This window comes from Mirounga angustirostris, unplaced genomic scaffold (assembly GCF_029215605.1).
Source record: "Mirounga angustirostris isolate CCGP_5_RB_7025 unplaced genomic scaffold, mMirAng1.0.hap1 SCAF_10, whole genome shotgun sequence".
Classification (NCBI taxonomy): domain Eukaryota; kingdom Metazoa; phylum Chordata; class Mammalia; order Carnivora; family Phocidae; genus Mirounga; species Mirounga angustirostris.
The window spans coordinates 51,501,313-51,525,609 of NW_026991718.1; the positions used below are offsets into that span (position 1 = coordinate 51,501,313).

The window sequence follows — 24,297 nt, forward strand, 5'->3', positions numbered from 1 at the left end:
TCCCAGGTGGACCTCCGGGCTTTCAGTCATCTTCATGGCAGGATTAGGAGTGATCCAAGAGAGCCTCTTGCTACCATTTTTGTGTATAGCTTTCCCAGACTTATTTGTATCTAAATTTCTTTTTATTTCAGTAGAATTATACGTTACAGGCCAAATGGGAAATGTACCAGTTTCACTTACAATAACGTATCGTGAGCATCTTTCTGTGTCATTAACGGTTCTTCCTCAGCATCAATTTAATGGTCATTTAGTACACCTCTGTAACTACTTTCTGGTTTCTTGCCTTTAAAACAGAGTTTTATAGGGGCGCCTGGGTGGCTCAGTCGTTAAGCATCTGCCTTCGGCTCAGGTCATGGTCCCGGGGTCCTGGGATCGAGCCCCGCATCGGGCTCCCTGCTCGGTGGGAAGCCTGCTTCTCCCTCTCCCACTCCGCCTGCTTGTGTTCCCTCTCTGGCTATCTCTCTCTGTCAAAAAATAAATAAAATCTTTTTTAAAAAACCAGTTTTGTGAAGGCTCTCTTAAAAGAATGATCACTGTTGCTTTGCAAAAGTAAAATCAGGTCGCGTGGGGAATAGGCTTTAAATGCTCTGGTAGCTAAAATTGCCCTGGTATCTCTGAATTACAGTGAATCTTTTGGAGAGATTGTTTTGTTTTCAACCTTGGTAAGTACATAATATAGCCCTGCTGGGAAGTGCGTGATGTAGGTGTCTCTGGTCCTGGACTGGCCATTAGAAAGTGAGGGAGCGCTGAGGACGACAGGCAGGGAGGGACTAGAAATCCCAGCCAGGAGGGCGCCCCTGCTCCTTGATTGGTGAGGGCCTGCGGGTGTGTCTTGCTAAGCCATGGGTCTGAGCCAAATGTCTTCTCTCTCTCCAGCAGACCCGCCTGTGGCCGCAGCTGTGGTGTCCCATTTTAATGACTGCCCAGATTCCCACAGTCAGTTCTGCTTCCATGGAACCTGCAGGTTTTTGGTGCAGGAAGACAAGCCAGCATGCGTGTAAGTGTTCCCTCGTGTCCTGAGATTCTGGGGCTGGGGGCATCCCAGCAACCAATTACAAGAACATTTACCTCCAAGGGCGCCTGGGTGGCTCAGTTGGTTAAGCGACTGCCTTCGGCTCAGGTCATGGTCCTGGAGTCCCGGGATCGAGTCCCGCATCGGGCTCTCTGCTCGGCGGGGAGCCTGCTTCTGCCTCTGACCCTCCACCCTCTCATGTGCTCTCTCTCTCTCATTCTCTCTGTCTCAAATAAATAAATAAATAAATAAATCTTAAAAAAAAAAAAAAAAAAAAAAGAACATTTACCTCCACGAGACACGCCTGAGACCCCGGAAGCTGGACATGGAGGATCAGAGCAGCAGGCTGAGGGACTGCTGCTTCACACCCAGCTGCTGAAAAATCCAGATTCCAGGGCTCCAGCCCAAAGTCGCTGAGGCAGAACCCCTGAGGGTTGGAGCCTGGGGGTCTGCATTTTTCACGAGCACCTTGGGTCACTCCTGGGTTATTGCAAAGCCTGAAGAGTCCTGGATTCAAGTTTAATTCACTCGTTAGAATTTCTTGAGGGCAAGGTGTTGGGTTGGATCCCTCTGAGTAGCAGTGTCTCCGAAAAGGTCTCTGCCCTCCAGCATCTTTACAGCACAGCTAATAAAATAAGCTGGAAGTGCGTGCAAACGGTTAGTGTACATAAGCCGTATCGGAACGAAGAACAGCTTAGAAATCAAGATGTGTGCCAATGCACAGAGGTTTCCACGCCAGGCCGAGCACGAGCCCCCTGGGGCTGCTGTTTAAAGTATAGCCGAGCCCCACCCCAACCCATTGAATCTCCAGGAATGGGACCCAGGAGTCACATTAGTTAAGAGCCATTGGGGATTGCCATGGTCAGCCAGGCTGGGGAAGAAAGGCACGTGAGGAAAGCTCCCCAGAGCAGGTGTTAGGGTTTGCCTAGTGGGGAGGAGAGAGAGGTTATTCCAGGCCTGGAGTGTCGGGGGACCTGCTGTTACAGGATACCTGTTGTGGCTACAGCAGGAGGAGACAAGATTGGAGACAAATGGGAGGCCAGAGCCTATTGGAAGTGAGCCTTTATTCTCTAGGCGGCGGGAGCCACGTTGTTTTGAGGAAGGGATGTTTTAAGAAAATGAATCTGTCCGTAGTAGAATACTCTTAGGTGGCCCCATACTGAACCTTGGCATTATTGACATCCGGAGCTGGGTAATCCTTTGCTGTGCACTGAGGGATGTTAGTGGCAGCCCTGGCCTCCACCCAGTCGGTGCCCAGGAGCCCCACCGCCTTACCGTGGTGACCATCAAAATGTCTCCAGATTGCCAGATGTCCCCTGAGGGGTGGGAGGAAACAAAATCCGCCCTCTGCCCCCATTAAAAACCACCCATCTATATGAAGTTGCCATTTCTATAGGTCACGACTGGCGGAAAGGTAGCAATTCCATATGGTCCAACTTAATAGTACCAGTAAGTGATACTAAAATGTTAACAAAAGCTAGCATTTATTGAACTTTTTTTGCCTCACGCCAGACACCGTTCCAGACATGATCTGTGTGCTAACTCATGTAATCCTCCTCATGACCCCACGAGTTAGGCACAGAGAGCTCGTGCCCAGGTCTCAGAGCAGAGCTTGCAGTCAGACGTCGACGGTCTAGCTCCTGAAGCTGAGTGCTTAACCATGATGCTAAGGGTGTCCGATGCATTAGCCCTGAGCTATTGTGACTCGGGAGAGCTTGCGCAGAAAAAGCGGTGGGCGGGGCTTTCCTCTTTCGAAGGTGCAGCTGTGTGAGTGTGGGCAGGCCCCTTGGGTCTTGAGCCCTCCCTACCCCGTAAATACAAGCCACAGTGATGATGACCATCAGTCATTCTTCATGATTGTCATTTTTATTAAAATATACATGGGACCCCTGGGGGACTGATGGGATTGTTTTGTTAGTAGCCCAGTCACTGTGGAAAACACTAGCCCAGAAAGGAAGTTTTGCCTCTGGCCCAGATATCAGAAAGCCTCCCAGTGCGGCAGGCAGAAGGCATTCACCTCTCCAGCAGTGCCCAGTGCACCCAGCTATGGGTTGGGAGGATCGTCTTTGGAGAAAGAAGGCAAGTCTTTGCCAAGTTCTGACCAAATTTCAGCTTAGTTTTTCTTCCTCTGATGCCTTCCCCACCAGATCAGGGGCTGGTATAAATTTTGTGAGAGCCAACAACCTCAAGCCTGGATCATCAGATGAGCCAAAGCAATAACCTCATCTGTGGCTAAGACCCACCCCACCCCCAATCAGCTGGAGGAAGCCTTCTGAAAGTAGGAGGCAGGTGGTTTCTTGTTCTGTTCACTCTGGACTCCAAGCCCTGTTCTTGGCTCAGGGAGCTAATTGTCCATCACACTTACATTTTGATAATCAGGATGATTGACTGTCTCTCTCCCCATTCACATTATAAATATTGCTATTAATAATAAGCTTTCAATAAAAGCTCTAGCTATGGGCCAGGCCTAGCTCCCAGCACTCTATATATAGTGACTCATGGAGTCCTCACAACTTCCTTCTCAAGTGGGAATTCTTGTTCTTGTTGTATAAATGAGAAAACTGAGCCGGCTCACAGAAGCGATTTGCCCAGAGTCCCAGAGCTAGTAAATGGCAGAACTTAGGATTCAGTCTGATCGATTCAAACCCCCAAACCCATGTTCTCAGCTACTGCCCCGGAGGGCACTCTGTCTCAGCTCTAAAAAGTTCACCTCTGTTAAAAAAGAGACAACAGGTCCAAATAGAGTCACTTGTGCTAAGCCCATATCACCAAACCAAAACGTAATACCTAACCCAATTGCAGTTTCAGCCTGCCCCAGACATGTGCTTAGCCAATCAGTCTGGAATTTCCCTGGTCAGCTTAATGAAGTAGTCTGCCTGATAGACCCCTTCTGTCCCCCAAAGAAAGATGAGATCGTCTACTCTTTCCCTGTCCCTGCCCCCTTCTGCTTATACAAGTCTCCCATCTTGTACAACTCCTTGGAACTCCTTTCTACTTGCTAGATGGGATGTAGCCTGATTCAGAAATCACTGAATAAAGCCAATTTGATCTTGAATTTACTCAGTTGAATTTTACTTTTTAACATCTCAAGTCACTAAGCTCTTCTGTTTCCAAGAAAGGTGTTGGCATCTTCCCCATGTAAAGAGAAACCTGTAAAGAGAAACATCAAGGTCATTCCCAAGCTCTTTGCCCTGACCACAGACTCTTAAAGTCCTTTCCGTGGGCTGAGTGCAGGATCTTCCAGAAACAGCTGGGCCATCCTTGCGGTTTGGAAAAGCTGACCATTTGTGGGGATGCACAGCCATGCAAGCAATTACCATCGCTTTATCTCAGTGTCCCCACTGGATCCTGGCAGCCCAGGGGAGTTGTATTCAGCCCACAGATGCGTTTTATGTGGCAGTACCTGATGATCTGCATCGTTCTTTGGTAGTTTTAATTAGTGGTCAGCATTTTAGAAGTCACATTTTATTCTCCATGTGGATGCCCAGCCCTATTGAATAAATAGACAAATGGTGGCATCAGATCAGGCCTGAACTCCCAAATGTGCCGTTTGGCTAGAATATAGGTGCACCTGCCCCACCATCCCCAGACCAGGGCTTGCCCTCTCTGGTTCCCCTTTCCGCCTCTCCCCACTGCTCCCCAACACTGAAGCGGATGTCAGCCCCTGACCATCCTGTTGCCTCTTCTGCTCGCCTCACACCAGCCCACTTTGCTCACTTCTGCCGTGTGAGCTCGTAAGCTTGGTGAGGACAGGACCACACTTTATACCCTTTGAAATTACAGTACCTAGAAGAATGTGATAATTAATTCCCACTAGACCAGAAACTCTGAGTCCGTGCAGAGAAAGCAGAACATTCTGTTCTCACTCGCATGAACCGCCCCAGCTTTGGGTTGCTGACACATATTCTGGTCAATAAAACCAACATACCTTGAGGTAAGGCCATATATGTCATGGCCTTATAAAGAAAACCCACAGTGACCCAAGATGATAGTCTAAAAAGAGGGAGCTCTTTCTAAAATACTGTCACTCTTAAGCTTTGTTTTTTATAAAAACAACAGTCTCTAGGTTTCTGGAGAATCTAAAATGACATCTCACACTAAAATATGAGATAAAAAAAGTTAAAACAAATAACTAGTCGGAAATAGCAAAGATAGTGAACAAAACCTTAAACATTTGTTTCAGTTGAACCCTAGATGGTATTTTGTGTCTTCCTTTAATAAATCCCTGCTAGAACCCAACTACATCAGGAAACAAATGGGAAAAGGCTTTCCAAAGACAGTAAAGCCATAGAAATGCAAGGTTAGGACTTGCACGCCATTTTCCCCTGAGGCAGATTCAGCACACTGTTGGTCTGCTGCCTGCAGAAGCCTTCAAACAAAGGAAAACAGTTGAAGGAAGACACCCAGGTGACATATTTTAAGAGTTCCAGTGTCCTCAGCCAGTGGCAACCAGTTTGAAGTTTCTCACCTGTCCGAAATGCTCTTCATTGACTGAACTCCCTGACTTAACTTTGCCACAGCAAAGTGTGAAAACAAATTGCTGAGCCAAGGAAAACATTTCACATGGCCCTGGCCATGGTACATTCTAGTGGGATCTGAGCAGAGTCAAACATCTAAAGAGAAGAGCCTGTCATCAGTCCACCAGCAGGCTGCTATGTGACTAGGGATGTACCCCCAAGAGATCAAGATAGGGAGCAGTTTGGGTCTCGAGCCACTTTTTGTAGATCTTCTGGCACCCCAACAGCAGGCAGATGGTGGGGCATAGGGGTTAAGTTATGACATTGGGGTGCCGGGCTGACTCGGTAGAGCATGCAACTCCTGATCTCAGAGTCATGAGCTCAAGCCCTACGTTGGGCATAGAGCTTATTTTATTTTTTTCTTAAAATTTTAAAAATTTGTCAGTGAGCACAAGCAGGGGGAGCGGCAGGCAGAGGGAGAAGCAGGCTCCCCACTGAGCAGGGAGCCCAATGCGGGGCTCTATCCTAGGACCCTGGGATCATTACCTGAGCCGAAGGCAGACGCTTAACTGACTAAGCCACCCAGACATCCCTAGAGCTTACTTAAAAAAAAAATAAAATTAGTTATGACATTATTCCAACCATATGTCTGGAGAAAGTGCATGTCCTCATTCTCTCTTTACCCACACCAGAAACAGACACTGAGGGTCACACACCAGGCAGGATAACCCAGCAATGAATGGATTTAGAGGTCAGCCAGACTTGAGTCTCTCATACAAGTGGCTTAGCTCCATGAGTGGGGATATTAATATTTCACAGCATTGTTACGAGGGCCCAGTGACCATAATGCATGCAAAGCTGTTGCTGTCCAAGATGAGACCCACTAGACACACAGGACTATTTAAATTAAATCACTTCCTTAAAATTAGTTTCCAGGCCTCACCTGCCACGGTCAAATACTCAGCAGCTCCAGGTGGCTTAGTGGCTACCGTACGGGACAGCATGGATACAGACTATTTCCATCAGCATAACAGTTCTGTTAGATAGCACTGGAGAACATCCAGGCCCAGTTCCCCACAGAGCAGGAGGGCTCAGTTACCAGACACTGTGACCGTCGCCACTCCTGGAGGATGTTGTAAGGTCCTGCCGAAAGGAGCAGTGGAAGTCGGGTAGACCGCCAAACCCATGACTGTCTGTGAGGCCCCCGGGATCAGACCTGCAGAGAAGAAGCCCATACCCCATCCAGCCCCCTCCTCCCCAGCCCTCAAAGCGGAGAGGTTATAGGACTTGGCGAATCCACTTCTTTTTTTTTTTTTTTTTTTTAAGATTTTATTTATTTGAGAGAGAGCACGAGATGGGGGAGGGTCAGAGGGAGAAGCAGACTCCCCGCTGAGCAGGGAGCCTGACGCGGGATTCGATCCTGGGACTCCAGGATCATGACCTGAGCCGAAGGCAGTCGCTTAACCAACTGAGCCACCCAGGCGCCCCTTGGCGAATCCACTTCTTAAGAGGCCAACAGTGGGTAAGCCCAGTGCAGGTGTCCTTGTGCTCAGTTTCCCCATTCCTACCAGAGCCCTGTGGAATTTCTCTATGTTAAAGGCAGGTTTGTGTAAATATATTTCTAAAACCATGGTCCTGGGTCCTTAATTCAGTCCTTGACCCTCATAGTGAAGACCGTATCTTGGGACATGTGCCAAAAGACTTGGCTAAAAGAGGACTGGCCTCCTGCCAGAGAATACATCATTGTTTATAAAGACAACATCTCTTAAGAGCCTTAAAAATGCTCCCATCCTTTTATTTACATTTTTAAAACACAGCGCTTGGGTCAGACACTAAGATATTAACGGCAGTTCTCATAACAACTCTGTGAAGTAAGTTTTATTATCATTTTAAAGATGCAGACTCGGGGCGCCTGGGTGGCTCAGTTGGTTAAGCGACTGCCTTCGGCTCAGGTCATGATCCTGGAGTCCCTGGATCGAGTCCCGCATCGGGCTCCCTGCTCGGCAGGGAGTCTGCTTCTCCCTCTGACCCTCCCCCCTCTCATGTGCTCTCTCTCATTCTCTCTCTCTCAAATAAATAAATAAAATCTTTAAAAAAAATAAAAATAAAGATGCAGACTCAGTGGCACAGAGAGGTTAAGTAATTTGCTGAGGGTCACACAGGCATGAAGCAAGGAATGAGATTTGAACCCATGACAGTTTGGCCCTCTTGTGGGACCATGTCATGGGAACCCATGACATGTCGTGCCCTCTTGTGGGACCCTATCCTGAGGAAATAAGCTCAAATGCAAACAAAGCTGTGTACATTAAGGTAACCACCTGACAGCATTTATGATATCAAAATTGGATACAGCCTAAATGGTAAAGGTTTGGTGAAGCAAGCTGCGTACATATATTACTGTACGACATTTTAAATGCAATGACATAAGTAACATGGTGAGGAGATGTGAGATGATATATTGATGCAAAATTGTAAAAAAAAAAAAAAAAAGTTAAAAACTAGATAGAAATAGTTTAAAGAGAAACATGTCCGTTTGCCATTTGGGGAGGTGGGGTTGGCAACAGTGTGAGCTTTTTTTTCTCCTTTCTGCTTTATTATAATTTATGTACTTTCCAATTTGCTTAGAAAATTTCCTTTTCCAGTTGAAGTTTTTTAAGAAAAAAATGTTTAAGGGCATAGCCCTATATGCACTATCCTATTTCTTGAAAATTGGAAAAGGGCCCCGTGAACCAGGTGAAACAGGGACTTCTGGAGAAAATGGAGCAAGTCTGAGGGACTGGAAGGTTTGCAGGCCCTTGGCAGAGGGGTGAGAAAGGCACAGTGTGGATAATTTCATCCTTCTTGTTCAAAAGGAGAGGCCTACAGCCACAGTTTGCGCCTATGAAAAGCACCAGAGCAATCTTGACAGCGTAACACAAATGGAAGGGCCTCGGGGACCCAGCTGGCCAGAGCACAGTGCCTTTATTTCCAGCTCCTCTTGCGGCTTGGCTAGCCTCCTTTTCCCTTCTGTGCTATGCTCTTTCTTCCTGCTGCGCTTTCTTTTTGGTTTTTATTTGGGAGAAGTAGCCTGAATGGGACTCCAGAGCCTTATTTCAGAATTGTGAAGACAAAACAGCATTCCAGGATCTTTGTGTTTGGTAAAACCCACTGCAGACAGATGAAATTGGTCAAATGATGTATGAAAATGTTCAATCTTAACACATTTCCCATTCCCCCTTGTGATAAAACAACTCCGATTCTGTTCAGGTTCCTTTCTGAAACAGGGTTGTAACATCTCCTGTTTCTCCTGCGCCTGATATGGGGCGCCCATTTTATAGCCACCACCCTGAGGAAATGACGGAGGGAGGGAGGGAGGGAGAGAAGGAATGAGAAAGGGAAGTGGAGGTTTTGAATTGCTGGTTCTTGAGTCTGTGTACTTAAACAATGGTTCTACCTCAGTGGTTCTCAGGCCTGGATGCACATGAGAATCACCTGGGTGCCCAGTCCAATTGGATGAGCATCTCTGGGGGTGTGACCTTGGCCCTGGCATTTGCCACATCTTCCCAAGTGATTCCACTATGCAGTCAGGTGGGAACCAAGGGCCTACCTAAGGTAAAGGGAAGGACAGCAGCTGAGTCAAGCCTGATTCATTTACAACCAGGTGAGGTGACTCTTCCCCTCCTTATGTGATTTGTACCTAATATAATCGGCATAATGAAGTCTAATATCAGTAGAAGCTTGGGAAGGTTTTTTTTGTTTTTTGGTTTTTTTAAAGAAAAGCTATGTCACCAAACCTTTTCTTTTTCCCCACCTCATAAAAAAGCAACTGGGAAGCATCCCCACTATTACAAATGATCTGGGAGGAGAAAGGACCTCCCTCTACCCCAGGGCCAAAAAGTCTAAATTGTGGCTCTCAACTGTGGCTTCCAGGTGGAATCGTCTGGGAGCTTTAAAAACACTCGTGACAGGCCTTACTTCCAGAAATATTCATGTAGCTGGTCTGGGGTGTGGCCTGGACCTCAGGATTTATTCAAGCTCCCCAGGCAATTCCAGTGGGCAGCCAAAGTGGATGTCACTAGTAAAACCTTCATGGTGGCTCTCTACTCTGGCTTCATCAGAATTCCTTTTGGCCTTTTCTTCAAAACACCCGTTTTCAGAGAGATTTTGACCTTGGGTAAAGCCCAAGGATCTGGCATTCTGCCTCCCAGCTGCAGCTGGCTGCTTGGGGCAAAGATCCACTATTCTCAGAGTTCACCTAAGCCATGACCTGGAGTCTCGTCTATTAGGCAGCAACCGTGTGCCTCGCTGGGCAAGCTTGTGTTCACAAGCACGTTGGGCTCCCTAATTCAGGGAGACTGAGATGTGGGTATTTACAGCTGTGACACTGGGTGACAGAGACATTCTTATTGACATGAAGACTTTCCCAAGGGGCTAGGACCCCTGCCAGGGGCAGTTTTGAGGCCAGGCTGGTTGTGAAGGGCCCAGCACACAAACGGGGAATGTTCCTCTGGAAGGAAGAATATGGAAAGTCAGCAGAAGGTGACCCAGCCCAGAGGGTTAGCTTTCTTAGTGAGTTCAGATGGCACTGTTTAGGGGGAACTTTGGCAACTTGGCACACCCACAGCAAGGACACCTCTTTACGGGGCAGTGAGCAATCCATCTTTCTTCCTGCAGTGAGTTTTGTGAGCTTGCCATGAAATCACTACCCCAGAGTGTCTTCTGCACCAGTCTGCATTACCGTAGAAAGGTAGCCTTCCTGGTTGAGATGGTTAGTTTTTAAACCCAGAAGCCCCCTGGCCCCCATTTCCTCATCTATAAAGAAGGTAAGTAGCAGCCCTGACCTCACATGCATTTGTGATTGTTGGGAACAAAAGAGATTGATTCCTATAGGAATTTGGCAATAAAGGGTATGTGTTATAATTAGCACTTGGATGCCACTCTTTTTTTAAATGGGATTTCTTGGAGTCCCCAGTGTTAATGGGTTAATCCATAAGGTTCGCAGAACCAAGTGGTTAGGGAGGCGTTAGAACCTTTCTCTCCCAGGGCCTGCAGGTCCGAGTAGGAACGTTTCAGAAATGGGAACGCTTACCCTTTTGCAGCCTGGACTCTTCACAAATGGACACACAGACCTTCACTGCGCTGTCTGAGGAGGAAGCAGCATGGACACTGGGCTATGCAAGAACCCAGACTCTGGGCTGAGCAGACCTGAGTGTGCATTTCTCTCTCTTCCCTAGCAGGATGGCACAGGCAAATGACTTGACTTTTCTGTGCAAGAATTAAAAGGCAAAACATATGTCAAATGTACAGTAACCCATAACAGAAAAGCAAGGGCCTGAGCGCAAATTGAAAAATACCTTTAAGTAACGTATATAACAAGTGGGCTCTGGGATAAAGGAGCCCCAGTGAAAGGCCTCCATTACGCAGTGCTAAAGACAAGCTCATATGCTCTGCTATCCCAGGGTGAAGCCTTAAGCAGCAATTTTTGCAACATCTCCTATTTGGCATAAATCTTAAACCATACTGTACCTGTTCCTTGAACATTAAAATGATTAAATTTTTGTTAACATTGAGCAAAACCTATGCTCCAGAAAAATACACCGTGTTTATCCTGTGGCCCCAAGTCTCCCTCTGGCATCTGGGGTCTGAAAGCCCAGGAGCACAGGTTTAAGGGAACCACAAATAGCAGGCAACCAGGACCCTTAATCCCCTTTTCTTGCTCCTTGTTCTTCAAAGGCCTTTTAATCTAAACATGAAGGTGACAGACTGGCTATTTCATCAGAAGACTCCTAAAAAAAAAAAAAAGTTTAGCTATCATTGCCATGTTTTGGGAAAAAAAACAAAAACTTTAAATCCAGTGTGTGGTATTTGGTGCAGGGCTGCTCTTGTGGAAGTCCCTGTGGGAAGGAAGCTTCCCCACCTGAGAAGACAGTGGTGATCCAACATTTTCTTTACAATAACAAAGTCATCTGGACAAAGTCATCGGGACCTGTGCATAAGCAAAGTATCTTCTGTTGAGCAGACTCATATGCTTGGAGGGGGGGAAATACCTGCAGCAGAAAATAACCATCCCTTCCTTATGGCTGGAACCAGTCCTGAGGAACATCCTACGAGACCCACTTGGTGGCCCCAGGATCGGGGCGGGGCGGGGGGGGGCGGTTTGCTGAGCAGCATCAGCCTTCCGCATACAGGAGGAGACTGTTACTAAAGTGAAAGAGCCTTTGGATATTAGTAATACCATTAATATCACATTGGTATAGGTAGTGGCCCTTACAGGCCACAGAGCATGTTCAAGGGCATGACCTCTTTCATGCCCTTGCTGATCCTCCAGTGGAACGAGGCCAGGTGTTGTTGGAAATGAGAAGCAGGTTGGTGGCTTCCCAGGTCCTGCATTTACCAGATGGTGGCCCTGGCCCCGACTTCAGTACAAACCCTGTGCGCTGCCCCCCCCGCCCCAGTAAATGCTCACAGGGCTAATTAAATTTGATGAAAACGATAAAGCAAACCACAGCCCGGGTCTGGTTTAGTGTGTTTTCTTTCTCTTATCATCAAATTCTGAATATATGCACTTAGTTTAAAAATAACCTGGGTTTTTATGAACTGCCAAAATGAACTTGGTGTCCTAAACACACTTGCTGCCTTCTTTATCCCCAGCATCTGACATAGTAGCAATAACAGTGAAGTGCTTCCTCACATGAGCAGGCTGATGAGTGGTCCCACATTCTCCAAGCAAGAGGTGCCCGGCGGGGAAGTAGGAGCTAGTTTGCAGACACCTTTACCTCCAGTCGCGAAGGCTGGAGGGGCCCCTTGGGGCTTTTCCTAGAGGCTTTTCCCTCTGGCCCAGCCTTCTCTGGGAGGAGTGGGGGGTTGGGGGAACAAGAGCTCTGCCAGAAGAGCATGCTGACCTTCCTCTCTTCTGCAGCTGCCATTCTGGGTACGTGGGCGCACGCTGTGAGCATGCCGACCTCCTGGCCGTGGTGGCCGCCAGCCAGAAGAAGCAGGCCATCACCGCCCTGGTGGTGGTCTCCATCGTGGCCCTGGCTGTCCTCATCATCGCGTGTGTGCTGATACAGTAAGTATTTGCCGCCACCCCTAATGTCAGGTCCCACTCACTGGGCCATCTGCAGCTTGCCCAGATGACAGGGCCCCCTCGGCGTGGCTTATTGCTGTGGTGTCTGATTGGTGTCAGCGAAGCCGAGAGGATCTTCGGTAACGGCCACGCTGTGTCAAGGGCACGCATCCTGGGAGGGTCCCCAGCAGTGGGTCTGTGCACTGCTGGAAGCCAGTGGAGAAGCAAAGGTGCGTGCTCTCTCTCCGCCGCTGGGGTTGGAGCCTTCAGAGTTATGATGGGGACGTGCAGGCATTCCAGAGAGCTAGAAATGGCTCCCAGCTTCCTTTGGCAAGTGGCAGAGGTGCTTCCTTTCTGCCGAAGGCACTTTGCAAATCCCAAAGCCACATCAGACGTCTCGGTTACCATTTGGACAGGCTGATGGCAGCCCTTCCCCTTTCTCCACTTCTCTCCCCCTTCTGCATCTTCCAAAACTCATCTTGCATGTTCCAGAAAGCCTTCCTGAGCCCTAGACCAACAGAAACCCTTTTCTTGGACTTATTTGCTTGCCCATATCTGGACTGCTCCACGGAGGGAGACTCCCTAGTGCTGTGTTCACAGCATCTGGCCAGACGTAGTCCCTGGAAATATCTAGAGACATCTAATTCACAGAGCAAGGCCTCTGAGAATTTATACCTAATTGGCTATGCATAAGGAATTCACAGAAGAGCTAAAGGCTCTCAGTCGGCTCAGTGTAGATTAACTCATGATAGAGATGGTAGTGGATGGGCCATCCCGGCAAAGGCCGGAGGAGGCAGCTATGTGTTAATGAAGGAAGCCAGACTGTAGCCCTCTGAGGTTGTGTGGAGTTTGGACAGGTAATTATGAGTCTCTGTCCTGTTTTGTTTATTGGTTTGTTGCTGTTGGGGCAACATCCACGCCTCTGGTTCTGGCAGCAAATGGATGCCCCGTAGAGCCCCGCCCTGCTCACGGCGGCCCTAGTTCCAGTCCTTGTGGCCCACGCCAACATTACATGGTGCGGGAGGAGGTTGAACTGAGCCGGCCTTTCCTTCCTCTTCAAGCAGTATGTGTCCCTCTCCCACCTGTCTTGGAAAAGACAGAGTGGACAAGCAGTCCTGGTTTGGGCTGGAAAATAGCCCAGGCTCTGCCGCACATGAGGGCAGTTCTCATGGCTGTCTAGCTGTGTGTGCTCACACATCATGTCCATAGTCCTCTCTTTCTGTGGCCAGGAGGGTCCCAGAGCCTCAGGAATAAGAACTGCATGCCCCTCTGAGCTTCTCCAGAGGGATTTAAAAGCAAATTTTGCCAGATTCTCTGGAGACAGGGACAGTCTAGGATGCCTGGACGGCCTCTCTCTTTCCCAGGAAGGCAGCTGGTCCCACCTCCCTTCTGTCTTTTCCCAGCCCATCCTTGCTAGAGACCAAGTCCAGAATCCCTGAGCCAGAGACTAAGCCCTTACCCTAACCAGGCTGCTGGTTGCCTGCGCATGGGGCCCTCCTGAGTTGCAGAGTTGGTTGGGACCAGCTTATCCCATGCCAGAGGGTCCTGGAGGCCTTGGTCTCACTGCGCTGGAATGCTCCTTGCTAGGAAGCGACTGGAATAAGCCCACTGCTAACCGACTGCAAAAGAGTAATCTCTGATGATGGATCTGGAATCAGACCGCTCTGGCCACCCATGACAGAAGTATGTTATGCAGAAAGGTCTCAGGCTCCTTCTCAGCTCTGCTGCTCAAAGATTTGGGGGCCCTGGTAGCCTTCCCAGGACAGTGCCAAGAGAGGGGCTAGGGTAGGGATCATGAGATGCCACCAGGCACCAAGGGGGCAGCACAGCAACAGGCTTGTTTTCTCATTTGTGTCTGGGCCTGTGTCTACCGGGACACCCTGCCCAGCCCCCGTGTGTGGATGCGTGGATTAGGCACGTGTCGGGGTTACACTGAGTAGAAACAAAGTCCTCCATGGTATCCCATGGGAGACAGTTCTAAGTATCTACATAATCAGTGTCTTCCTTAGTGCTTTCTTCTCTGCCCTTCTTTTGGGTTCCCTGGTTCTTTTTTCATGCGAACTCCGCCCGCTCTTCATTCCCGCCCACAGAGGGAGGCAGGAGCACTCGTAACCCTGGTGCTCCAGGGCTCCGTGTGACACGGGTTCCCCAAGAGGTTGGGTTTGCCAGAGCTGGAGAATGGTAGTCCACGGAAAGATTCAAAGCCGTGGCAATTCGTGACTCGTTCTCTCATTCTTCCCACGGTCTGTTCAGCCCATCCATGTTCCTTGCTTTGCTGCTGGCAAGACCTGAGGGATGCTTGCCCTCCCCAAGCCCTCACAGCCCTGCCAGCCGGCAGTGGCTGCTTTGTCCCAACCCTGACAGCCGTTCTGAGCCCCCCACCTGCTGTTTTGTGGAGAAAGCAGCCGGGGAGGCGGCCAGGTTGCCCCGAAAGCCGGGAGCAGAGCCGTGCTCACAGAGCCAGTCCCTGAGGGGCCAGCAGGTGCTTTTGTTGCTGGCCAGCATCTGCCCCAAAAGCCACCACCCTACAAGGCGCTCAGCCCCCTGCTGTGTGTGGCCAGCCCTCCGGAGGCCTCCACGGGAAGGCTGCCCTAGAGCCCAGAGCTGCGCCAGGCTCTTCAGCGGCCGCTGCCCCAGCCGGGCACCCCTGCCCCAGGCTCCTGCCCAGCCCGTGTTCTCTGTCCACAGCTGCTGCCAGGTCCGAAAACACTGTGAGTGGTGCCAGGCTCTGGTCTGCCGGCATGAGAAGCCCAGTGCCCTGCTGAAGGGAAGGACCGCGTGCTGCCACTCAGAAACAGGTAAGGGGCCGCGGCGAAGAAGGACCCCTTTCCCTTGGGAGACACAGTTGGGTGGAGAAACCACCGCCTTCTCCAGGGCAGGGCAGACGTTCTTAGAGGGTGAAGCAGGAAGAGGGTGTTTACCCTCCCAAGTCAGGTTAACTACTCGAAAAACTGAGTAGTTAAAACTAAACTACTCAGAAGGAAGCACTTTTATCTTTACTGGTCTGCGTGACCTTTGACAAGTTGGTTGGCCTCTCTGAGCCTCCGTTTTCTTATTTAAAAGATGTGCAAGTTGAATAAGTACTGATATAAAGGACCGAGTAGAGCGTATCACAAACCGTAGACGCACAACCGATTTTCATTCTCTTTCCCTTGAGAAAGTCCCCTGCCCTTTCCCATCGGTGAAAGGAGGGATTTGGCCCACAGGTCTCACAGGACTCTAGCTCTCGGATCCTGTGATCTTTAAGCCTACCACTGTTCTGTGAATATTTTCACTGACATCCATGAAGAATACTGGGCATCCAGAAGTGGGACCAAACCCGCATCTCAGGAGTCCTCACCTGAGCATGACCAGCTTGGGGCTCACGGAGGCAAATGGCTCCTTTATCCAGACAAGCCCTAGAAAGCCACACATCAACAAGTTTTTCTGAACTGCTCTTGTGACCAGTAGAGCCCATCATAAATTCGAAGTTCCTTTTCAGGAAGTAGTGGGACAGGAGACACCACAAGCTCATCCCCCAAGAGGGACCTCCTCTAGTTAATAGTTGACATTCCAGAAGTTCACGGTTGCATGAAGAAGGGTAGGAGGAAGGGCGGCGGGAAGCTGGAACTCCAATGTGTCCATTAAACCTCTTGGCGATCAGCCCCACAAGGCGCTGAAGGCCCAGGAGCCATAGTAATTGTGCAGGAGCAGTCCTCGTCAGTTAGGAGGCCCACAACTCTTGAGGATGCTAATCCATTAATCCTTACAATGGCCTTAGGAGGAGGAGGATTTGTGAGTGATGCGGGTAAACTGAGTCTGCCAAAGGTCCACTTGGGTCCAACCATCAGTCCACGGGGAAACTAGGATGAGAACCAGGGCCTCTGAAGGCCCCACTCACCTCTCTCTTCCACTGCCTCAGAGGACCATCCACTGAGCTAATGAAGTTTTTATATTGTTGCTTGGAACCAATAGGAAAATAGTTTAAATCTTTAAAAGAAAATTTATAGTAGATTTTGTGCCATTTGTGTGCACCTCAGGAGAGTCATTTAAGGTAGAGGAAGTTTCTTATTAATGTTATTTCTCTGCCCACATTTGGAAAGACATTAGCTTTGAGCCTCCCAAGATGGCCCCTGAGGCTGAAGCCCGCTCCTGTCCGCCTCCAGAGGAGCCATGGGAGGGACCAGGACAGGAAGATGTCTAGGCTGCGCTGGACTCTGGAGCTGCCGGGAGCTAGGTCCTTGCCACCTCCCGTGAGCCACAGGGGACGCCTCAGAGCCCTACCCATTGAGAAACAAATGGGTCCATTCTTAGCTGGCCTGAGGGGAAGCCATTCTGCCACCAGAGTCCTGGACCAGCCCACGAGCTGCCCGCCAAGCCATCCCTTCCAGGGGAACTGGCCGCAGGCTGGGCTGACTCTCCTCACAACACGGAGCATCCCCACTCTCTGCTGCCATGACTCACTTCACATTCCATCAGCCTTGCCTTTGGCACCAGAAGCACAGTTTCAGAAGCTGCTGCCCCTGAGGTGGAAACCAGAGGAATTTTGGACTTGGGCCTGACTGCCCAAGAGAACCTGGTGACCTTGGCTGATGCATCTCCAAGTTGTTTTCCTAGCACGACTGGGGGCTGGCCTGCAGCACTTAACTTGTTTCTCCTTCCTTCCAGTGGTCTGAAGAGCCCGGAGGGAGTTTGGCCAGGTAGACTCTGGCAGCCTGAGGAAGGAAGGACTTCTTCAGGACGAGCCGACAGACCTTCCTGTTCTGCCAGCGATCACCTGTGCAGCCTTTTTTGTCTTTTGTGGGCCTTCCTTCACAACTCTGTCAAGAACTCTGTCTGCTTGGGGTTATTTGGTGTGACCTAGAGAAGAAATCAGTGGACCACGGTTTAAAGACTGATCAAAAAAGAATTGCAAAGGGGTGGACTTCCTGTTGACCTAGCTCAGGTGTGTGCGTCTGCCGGCCTCGGAGCCCAGGGGGGTGTGGTGGTGTCTTCTGCCAGTCACGGAGACTGGGCTGTGTCTCTTTTTTATGGGCCCATCTCCCCACAGCGGTATCCATCCTGCCCAACCCTGGAGATTGCCGTCGTTGAGTTTTTTCTCATCCGTTTATTGGAGAAGAAGATGGACACAGGGTAACTGTTGGTTACATGAAGATGCCAAGTGTGAGAGGAGCTGCGTATGTCCTCTGTCCACGAGCCCCTCAACCAGCCTGATGTCTCCCGCAGGCACACGACGCCGAGGACCTCCCCAAGCCGTCGGCAGCCTCGGAGATAATTATTTATGAGATGGATGATGGTTTCATTTTTAATCTCTTAAGTCAATGTAAAATGCATAAAACCTTTTCAGACTTCTACACGAATGATGTATGTAATGCTGGCTGAAAAGCTGGCTGACTGATGACAACCATCTGGCCTCTTTGGGACGGCTAAGGCTTGGGAAGAGCCCCCCGGGGCTGCCGGGATGGAACCGGAGGAGGAGTTGCTGATGAGAGCGAAGACTGGGGCTCAGCGGCCTTGCCATTTTAGACACAAAGCAAGGAAATGCCCCAGATACAGTCCAGTAGAAAAGTTAGGCAGTCCAGCAGAGATTGGTAGCTTTGTTGGAGAGAGAGGTAGAGGGTGCCTGTGCGTGCATCCTCACGGGACAAACACAGGACTAAGTGCTGCACGATTGAATGGGTTAGCCTCCTAGTGCTCCCTCCAAGCGCGGATGCTTAGAAATAGAGCACAAGCAGAAAGCCACAGGCGTTTGGGGCCACATCCATGGAAGGGGGGCTGGTCATTTACTTTCCATGTTGTTGCTTGGTTGATTTGTGGCTTTATTTTTAAAAGGAGAAATTGAACTGTCCTATTTATTTTCTAGCATTAGAAGAAATATCCCGGTGATTTTTTTTTTCTTCCCTTTTCCATTCAGGATGCTGGTTTTATTAACAAACTCTAACAAATCACCTCCATCAGGGTGGGTCTTGCTTTTCCCTGAAAGAAGGAGAAATTGTTTTCATGGGCATCCGGGTATGTTCTGACCCATCGGGCTTGCCTGTGGAAAACACTGGTTCCCTCCAGCTAAACAGCAGAGAGCTCATCCCTAGGAATTTTCATTAAAAACTGTAAACAGAATAACAGTGAAATAATACGTGAAGTCCTTATGTGAGGGAACTCTTTATTCACTAATATTTGAAAAATGAAAGATTTCTACCTATTAAGCTCCACCCATCACGAAAGGGACCTTTAAAATATGTCAAGTTGGCTTAAAATTTCTATCAGGTTATTTTTGTCCTCCCCTCATTCTTCTTCCCAGAATGTCCATTTCGATGAATTGTCTCCTTAGTTCTTACAATTTTGAGGCAAGTGTGTGACCCGTGTCTTAGCTTTGGCACTTTGATGGAATGATGGAATGAAGCAGTGAGGGCAGAAATGGGGTCTGCTCGCCTGCTGCCCCCACGAGCGGTGCAATCACTGCAGCTCCCAGGCTTAAGCTTGCATTTCTTGCGTCCGTCCTACAGCAGCAGGGATGCGGGGGGAGGCTCCCCGGTAGCATCTTGCTCAGAGACCGGTCCCACTGACCCGGGTTTGCAGAGCCCCATTTTCACTCCTCTCTCTCATCGGACCCTCCTGAAAGTCTGAGAGCCTGGCGAGAGAGACCAATGGCAGTGGGTAGTGTGTTTTTAACTTCAGGACATTTTTACTTGAGGACAATCTTTTCTCAGTCTTTTGGAGACTATTTGAGGTCTGGTTGCCTTCAGAGAATAGGAACCGATGGGAAATGTTTTGTGGGGCTTTCTTCACCTGATGGAGGGTAGGAGCCATGTTCGGTCTCCAGGCGTCTTTGCAGAGATGTGAGGAGGATGAGAACCTTCTCGCGCCCCTGCAGGACTTCACCTTTAGTGTCTGTGAATGCTCTGGTCCTCACGCTACAGGCGCCCGCGCCCCTTCCGTCGTGCTGTGCAATCATTCCGTGAACCGTGCAGTGAACAGGTGTGGGCCTCGTGTGAGTGCTCCCGAGGCAGTTCTCTGTAAACCCGCAGGTCTGAAAAGAGTTGGAAGCAGAGGCTAGGTGACGGCGGGCCTGGACGGACCTTCATCCATGCCCAGGATAGGAGAGCCTTGCTTCTTTGTGGTTTCTCTTTAAAAATCAGATGGCCAGCAAGCATTGGATTCCTGGGCCATTTCATGGTATTGGTACATTTTGAGTTAGCTGTTAAAATGCCCCCTTTTGAGGTTAAAAATGCGTCTTCGAACCCATCTTTACAGGTTCCCTGTGTTTCCTTGGCCTCTAGAAAGCCAAGGATTATGACTGGGGATTCGTTCCTGAGGCTTTTCCTGGTCCGCAGCCACACACCTGGGAGCAGGGAGCAGAGCTGCTTCCAATGTCTAGCTCAGGAGAAATGAAAAGCCCCCATTAAAAAAAGGGGGGGGGTGCTTGCAGATACTTGATGGAGCCTAGATCTCCCACTGTTCTACAGGCTGTGACATCTCTAAGCATACTGGCCAGAAACCTTTTCTTCTAGATGGAAAGATAGCCGTCAACCCTGATCTGGAAGATGCTTCTGACACACGAAATCAAGCAAGATATGAGCTTGGCCATTGTGTTCCAACAGAGGAGGTGGGCAGTGTCCCAGAGTCTGTCTTCCTAAGAAAGGAGGAGGTGGGATTGACACTCGGCCACCAGGGCATTGGTGAGGCAGGAGGAGGTGTGGTTCTAGAGCTTCCTGGCAAACTGTGCTCTGCAGGTGGAGAAGGTGCATCTTCAGCCAGATCTTGCAGGGCCGGGTTGTCTCGCTGTGCCTGGGCCACAGTTCGCTTCTCCGGGCAATTTTGGCAGAACTGGATCAACAAGGTTCCAGTGCTACTCAGGAGACCCTGCGCGCCCAGTAGGGTCTGGGCTTCAGTGTCTCCCAACCTGCTTGGCCAAGGAAGGGGGAGGATTCAAAAGCCCGGCCCCAAAGGGCACATCGCAGAAACAAGACGAACACCTATGTTTGTTATCCATGTTGGAACATAAGACCGGTCCTCTCCAGCCGCTGACTTTACCAGGCTCTCTGAAAGACCTCGTGGTGAACATACCCACAGTCCCGAAAAGCAGCCCCTCTTCCTAGGGTAGTAACTTACTGAAGTATTCAACTTTTCATTATCTTTATTATAACAAACCTGATGCTTTTTTTTTTTTAGAACTTGTTATTCTGACTTCTGTATATGTTGCACTGAAAAGGTTAATATTTAATGTTTTAATTTATTTTGTGTGATAAGTTAATTTTGATTTCTGTAATGTGTTAATGTGATTAGCAGTTCTTTTCCTTAATATCTGAATTATACTTATTTAAAGAGTAGTGAGCAATATAAAATGCAGTTGTGTTTTTCAGTCATGTGCATTGTTGTCCAGTTGTATTGTACCTTGTTTGGAAGGATGAAGGAATGAACTCTTTTTTTTTTTTTTTCCTAAATCAAGACTGGAGCTTTTCTTTCATGAGATTGTCGTGTTGCTGAAAAACAAATTAAGAATTTTCTCCACACATGTGAATGATGAGGAAAAATTAGATGCTCTTTTGCAAAATGTGGGAATCCTAAAATTAACCAGAGTTGATCCCTGTTCTGCTTGAAGAAAATGAATCCTCTGAAGTTCCCAATGTATTAGTCTTTCATCCGCTATGTATCTGACAATATGCTAAATGATGCAGAGGAAAATATAAAACACACAATCCCTGCCCCCGAAGGAACTGAGATCTGGCTGAGAGACTAACATGCAAAAACTAATTCTGGACCAATTGCAGACAACTTGCAAAGAAAGCCTAAATTGTTAAGGTAGAGAGCACGTGTGAATAGCCGTGGTTCTCCAGCTGTGCTCCCCAGACCGGCAGCATCAGCATCACCTGGGACCTTCTCAGGAATGCAAATTGTTAAGCCCCTCCCCCAGACCTGTTAAATTCCAGAGGTGTCCCACGCCCCCCTCCACCTTCTGGGTGCTTCTAATACATGCTCAAGTTTGAAAACCACTGTCCTTTAGGACTCAGCGAAGGGCAAGTTAGTGTGGGGCCACAGTTTTTAGGAAAAGCTTTATAGAGGCTTTGCGGAGGAAATGAAACAACGCAGTTTACCCCTTAGGTGTTCAGAGTTAATGGCCATCAGAACGTATGGTCATGACTTAAGGCCTGCATTTATTTGGAATTTCTCTGCTTAGCCTAGTTGAAGGAAAAAACAGACCCGTCCACCCCTGACCCCCACCACCCTCAGTCACCCACCCTGTTCCCCACTGCCCAGTTTCTCCCTGTAAGGAACTTTCTACAACTATCCGCCCAGTTCTTACAAGCCTCACTGCACTTGAATCCCCATGGTTAAACCCCCTGCTCTTCTAACCCATGTGCGGACCTCATGCAGGTGACCTAGGAGGAGCTCATGCAGCAGGGAGCAAAACAGTGGCGGAACGGCGTAAGATCTTGGTCCCAGGGGATGCTCAGCTTCGGGAGCAAGGGCGAGCCCGGAGACCCTGTTGTCCAGGCCCCAGAGGGCTTAGGATCTCCCTGACCTGCAGGAAGATGAAAACCTGGGCAACTCCTGTCCCAAGTGTGCTGGCCTGGTAGCTGTCCCTCAACAGAGCCTTCATCCACCTCTTGGGAGAAGGAGGGAGAGACCTGCTGCCCATACTCCGTGTTCACTCCCTCCCCTTGACCCTATTCCATCTCCAGGGACCTCTCCAGGCCTTGTTTCTAACCCATGGGATGTTCTTCTTGTCCCGCTCCTTCTCCCTGATTTCCAAGCCTTCCTGCCGGGCCCCCCTCTGCCAGAGCCGGTATCGGGTGGCCGTCCCTGGTTCTAGCCAGCTGCCCTGGACTGTCCGGGGTGTTGCAGGCAGCACTCTCCCCAGGAAAAAGCGCCGATGAACTTTGAGTCAATCTTCCCTCATTTATCCAAGCTACTTGCAGTTGCCAGCTTGAATCCACGATCTGGACTGACAGGGCTAGTCTTTTTGGATGCTGTTGGCCCAAACTTCAGACCCCCGTTCTGCCTGGTCCCTGTGTCCCTGCCTCCTGCCTCGCCCCATTTTGGGGTGTCTGTGACCTCACCTTGCCTCCTGCCAACTCCGAGCTCTTTGCCCAGCAGCCCCCAGGAATTCCAGCACCAGCATTCCCTCCTCCATCTTCTGAAACCCCCTCTTCCACATTTGCTCTCTGCACTTGCTGCTTCGGCAGGCCCTGAGGTTTCTGTCCCAGCCTTTTGCCTTCAAAAATAGACAGTGACTATTCATGAGCACACAGCCTGGGGCTAGCAGTGCTTTTCCCATGAAGCTAGTGTCTCCCACCCCAGATCAATCAAACTGTAGAATCTGTCGGGGTGGCGCTGGGGCATCTGTTTAAAATCTCTCCTGGAGATTCTAATCCAATCCCTACTGCCTTCTAAACACACCACAGCCCAGGGAGAAGACGGCACAGGAGAGGTCTCGTGTCCGGGGCTTGAGTGCCTGGTCCCCACCCAGGCCATCCCCCCACCCCCGTCCATGCTTCCGTGTCCCATGATCCAGCAGGTGGTAGCCCCTAGGGAAGCAGGGCATCCTGGACTTCCTTTCAGGTGGGATCATCTAGGGCAGAGAAGTGAGAAAACTCTGAGAACAGGAGCCTGTAAGGAGTACCATGTGACTAGCCCTTGAGGTCACGCACAAGTGGGCGACGGCTTTTCAGGAACCAAGTTTTGCAACTGGGAATAAAAAACATGGTGACACTTATGCTGAAAGGAAAACAGGAGAGAGAAAGAAAAAGCAAAAAAAAAAAAAAAGCCTCTCCCCAGGGACATTTAGTCCAGTGGAAGCTTCAGGCCCTGGCGCACCGCTGCTCAAGTACTATAGGACCAGGGGCTGCCCCGTGCCATGAAGCCCCCCAGGGCAAGCCCCGGTCCTGCCGGGGAGCCCCTCCCGAGCCGTCAGGGAGTGCAACTGAGAGCGGGTCGAAGGAACAGCTCCACTACCTGGAACTGGGCTGCCGTGCATGTTCCAGAAAGGGAATCCTCAGGTCTGGAATGTGACCTCCCCTAAGAGCTGTGCCGGGGGGAGCCAGGGTCATTTAAACCCTGGCCCGTCAGAACAGAAGCGGCGTGACTCTCCCACCTGCCTTTGGTCCCTAAGGAGATCCCGCAGCAGAGTGAGCCAGAGTGCAAGGGTTCTGGACCCCCGTGGTGGAAGGAGGCCCGGGGGCGAAGACCCGGGTTGGTTGCAGGCCTGCTGCTTGCTGGCTGTGCTCCCCTGGGGTGTTACTGAGCCCCCAGTGCCCGTCTGCCTGGCTCCTGCCTCTCTAGCTGAGGGAGCTATTGAGATAAAGTTTACCAATTCCCACTTGCTCAGCCTGATTTTTGGAATAAAAAAAACCTAGTGCTATCCGAAATGCCCCTAATATATTGTCCGGTTCAAGGGAGGCTCCACTCTCTGATCCTCTGCTGACCTTCAGTTCAAGGTAGAAGAAGGCGTGGGGAGAGGGATGTGTCATGAGAAATATTTCCAGAGAGCCAGTGGCAAATGGGGCCACAAGCAGAGGGTCACGCTCCTGGTTTGCGACCTTTAGAAGTGGCAAAGGACCCAGAGGAGTGAGGCAACTGTCCTTGGACAGAGAATGTTGTGCAGTGTGGCCTCAAGGAGTAGAGCCAGAGGCAAAAATGTGGATTTCTGCTCAATAGAGGATCTTTTCCATAGCCAGAGCCGCCCCCTGGGCTAGGGGACTCCCTACCACCAAAGCCGTCGAGCAGCAGCTGGGTGACCTCCAGGGCACAGGGGGTCCCCTGGGGGACTCGACCATGTGCTGGAAAGCCTCTGGGGTCCAGCCCAC

The 24,297-nt window shown here is 49.9% G+C and overlaps 1 protein-coding gene across 1 annotated transcript in view; it reads left to right on the forward strand.

Moving 5' to 3' along the window:
• The window catches only part of TGFA (transforming growth factor alpha), a 106,888-nt gene extending 85,976 nt beyond the window's left edge, over positions 1–20,912 (forward strand). The window contains exons 3-6 of the mRNA XM_064572361.1: positions 880–997; positions 12,368–12,517; positions 15,203–15,312; positions 17,162–20,912. Of these exons, the coding sequence (XP_064428431.1) occupies positions 880–997; positions 12,368–12,517; positions 15,203–15,312; positions 17,162–17,169 (386 nt within the window). The 3' untranslated portion in view covers positions 17,170–20,912. The remainder of the gene's footprint in view (positions 1–879; positions 998–12,367; positions 12,518–15,202; positions 15,313–17,161) is intronic.
• The last annotated feature ends 3,385 nt before the right edge of the window (positions 20,913–24,297 follow it).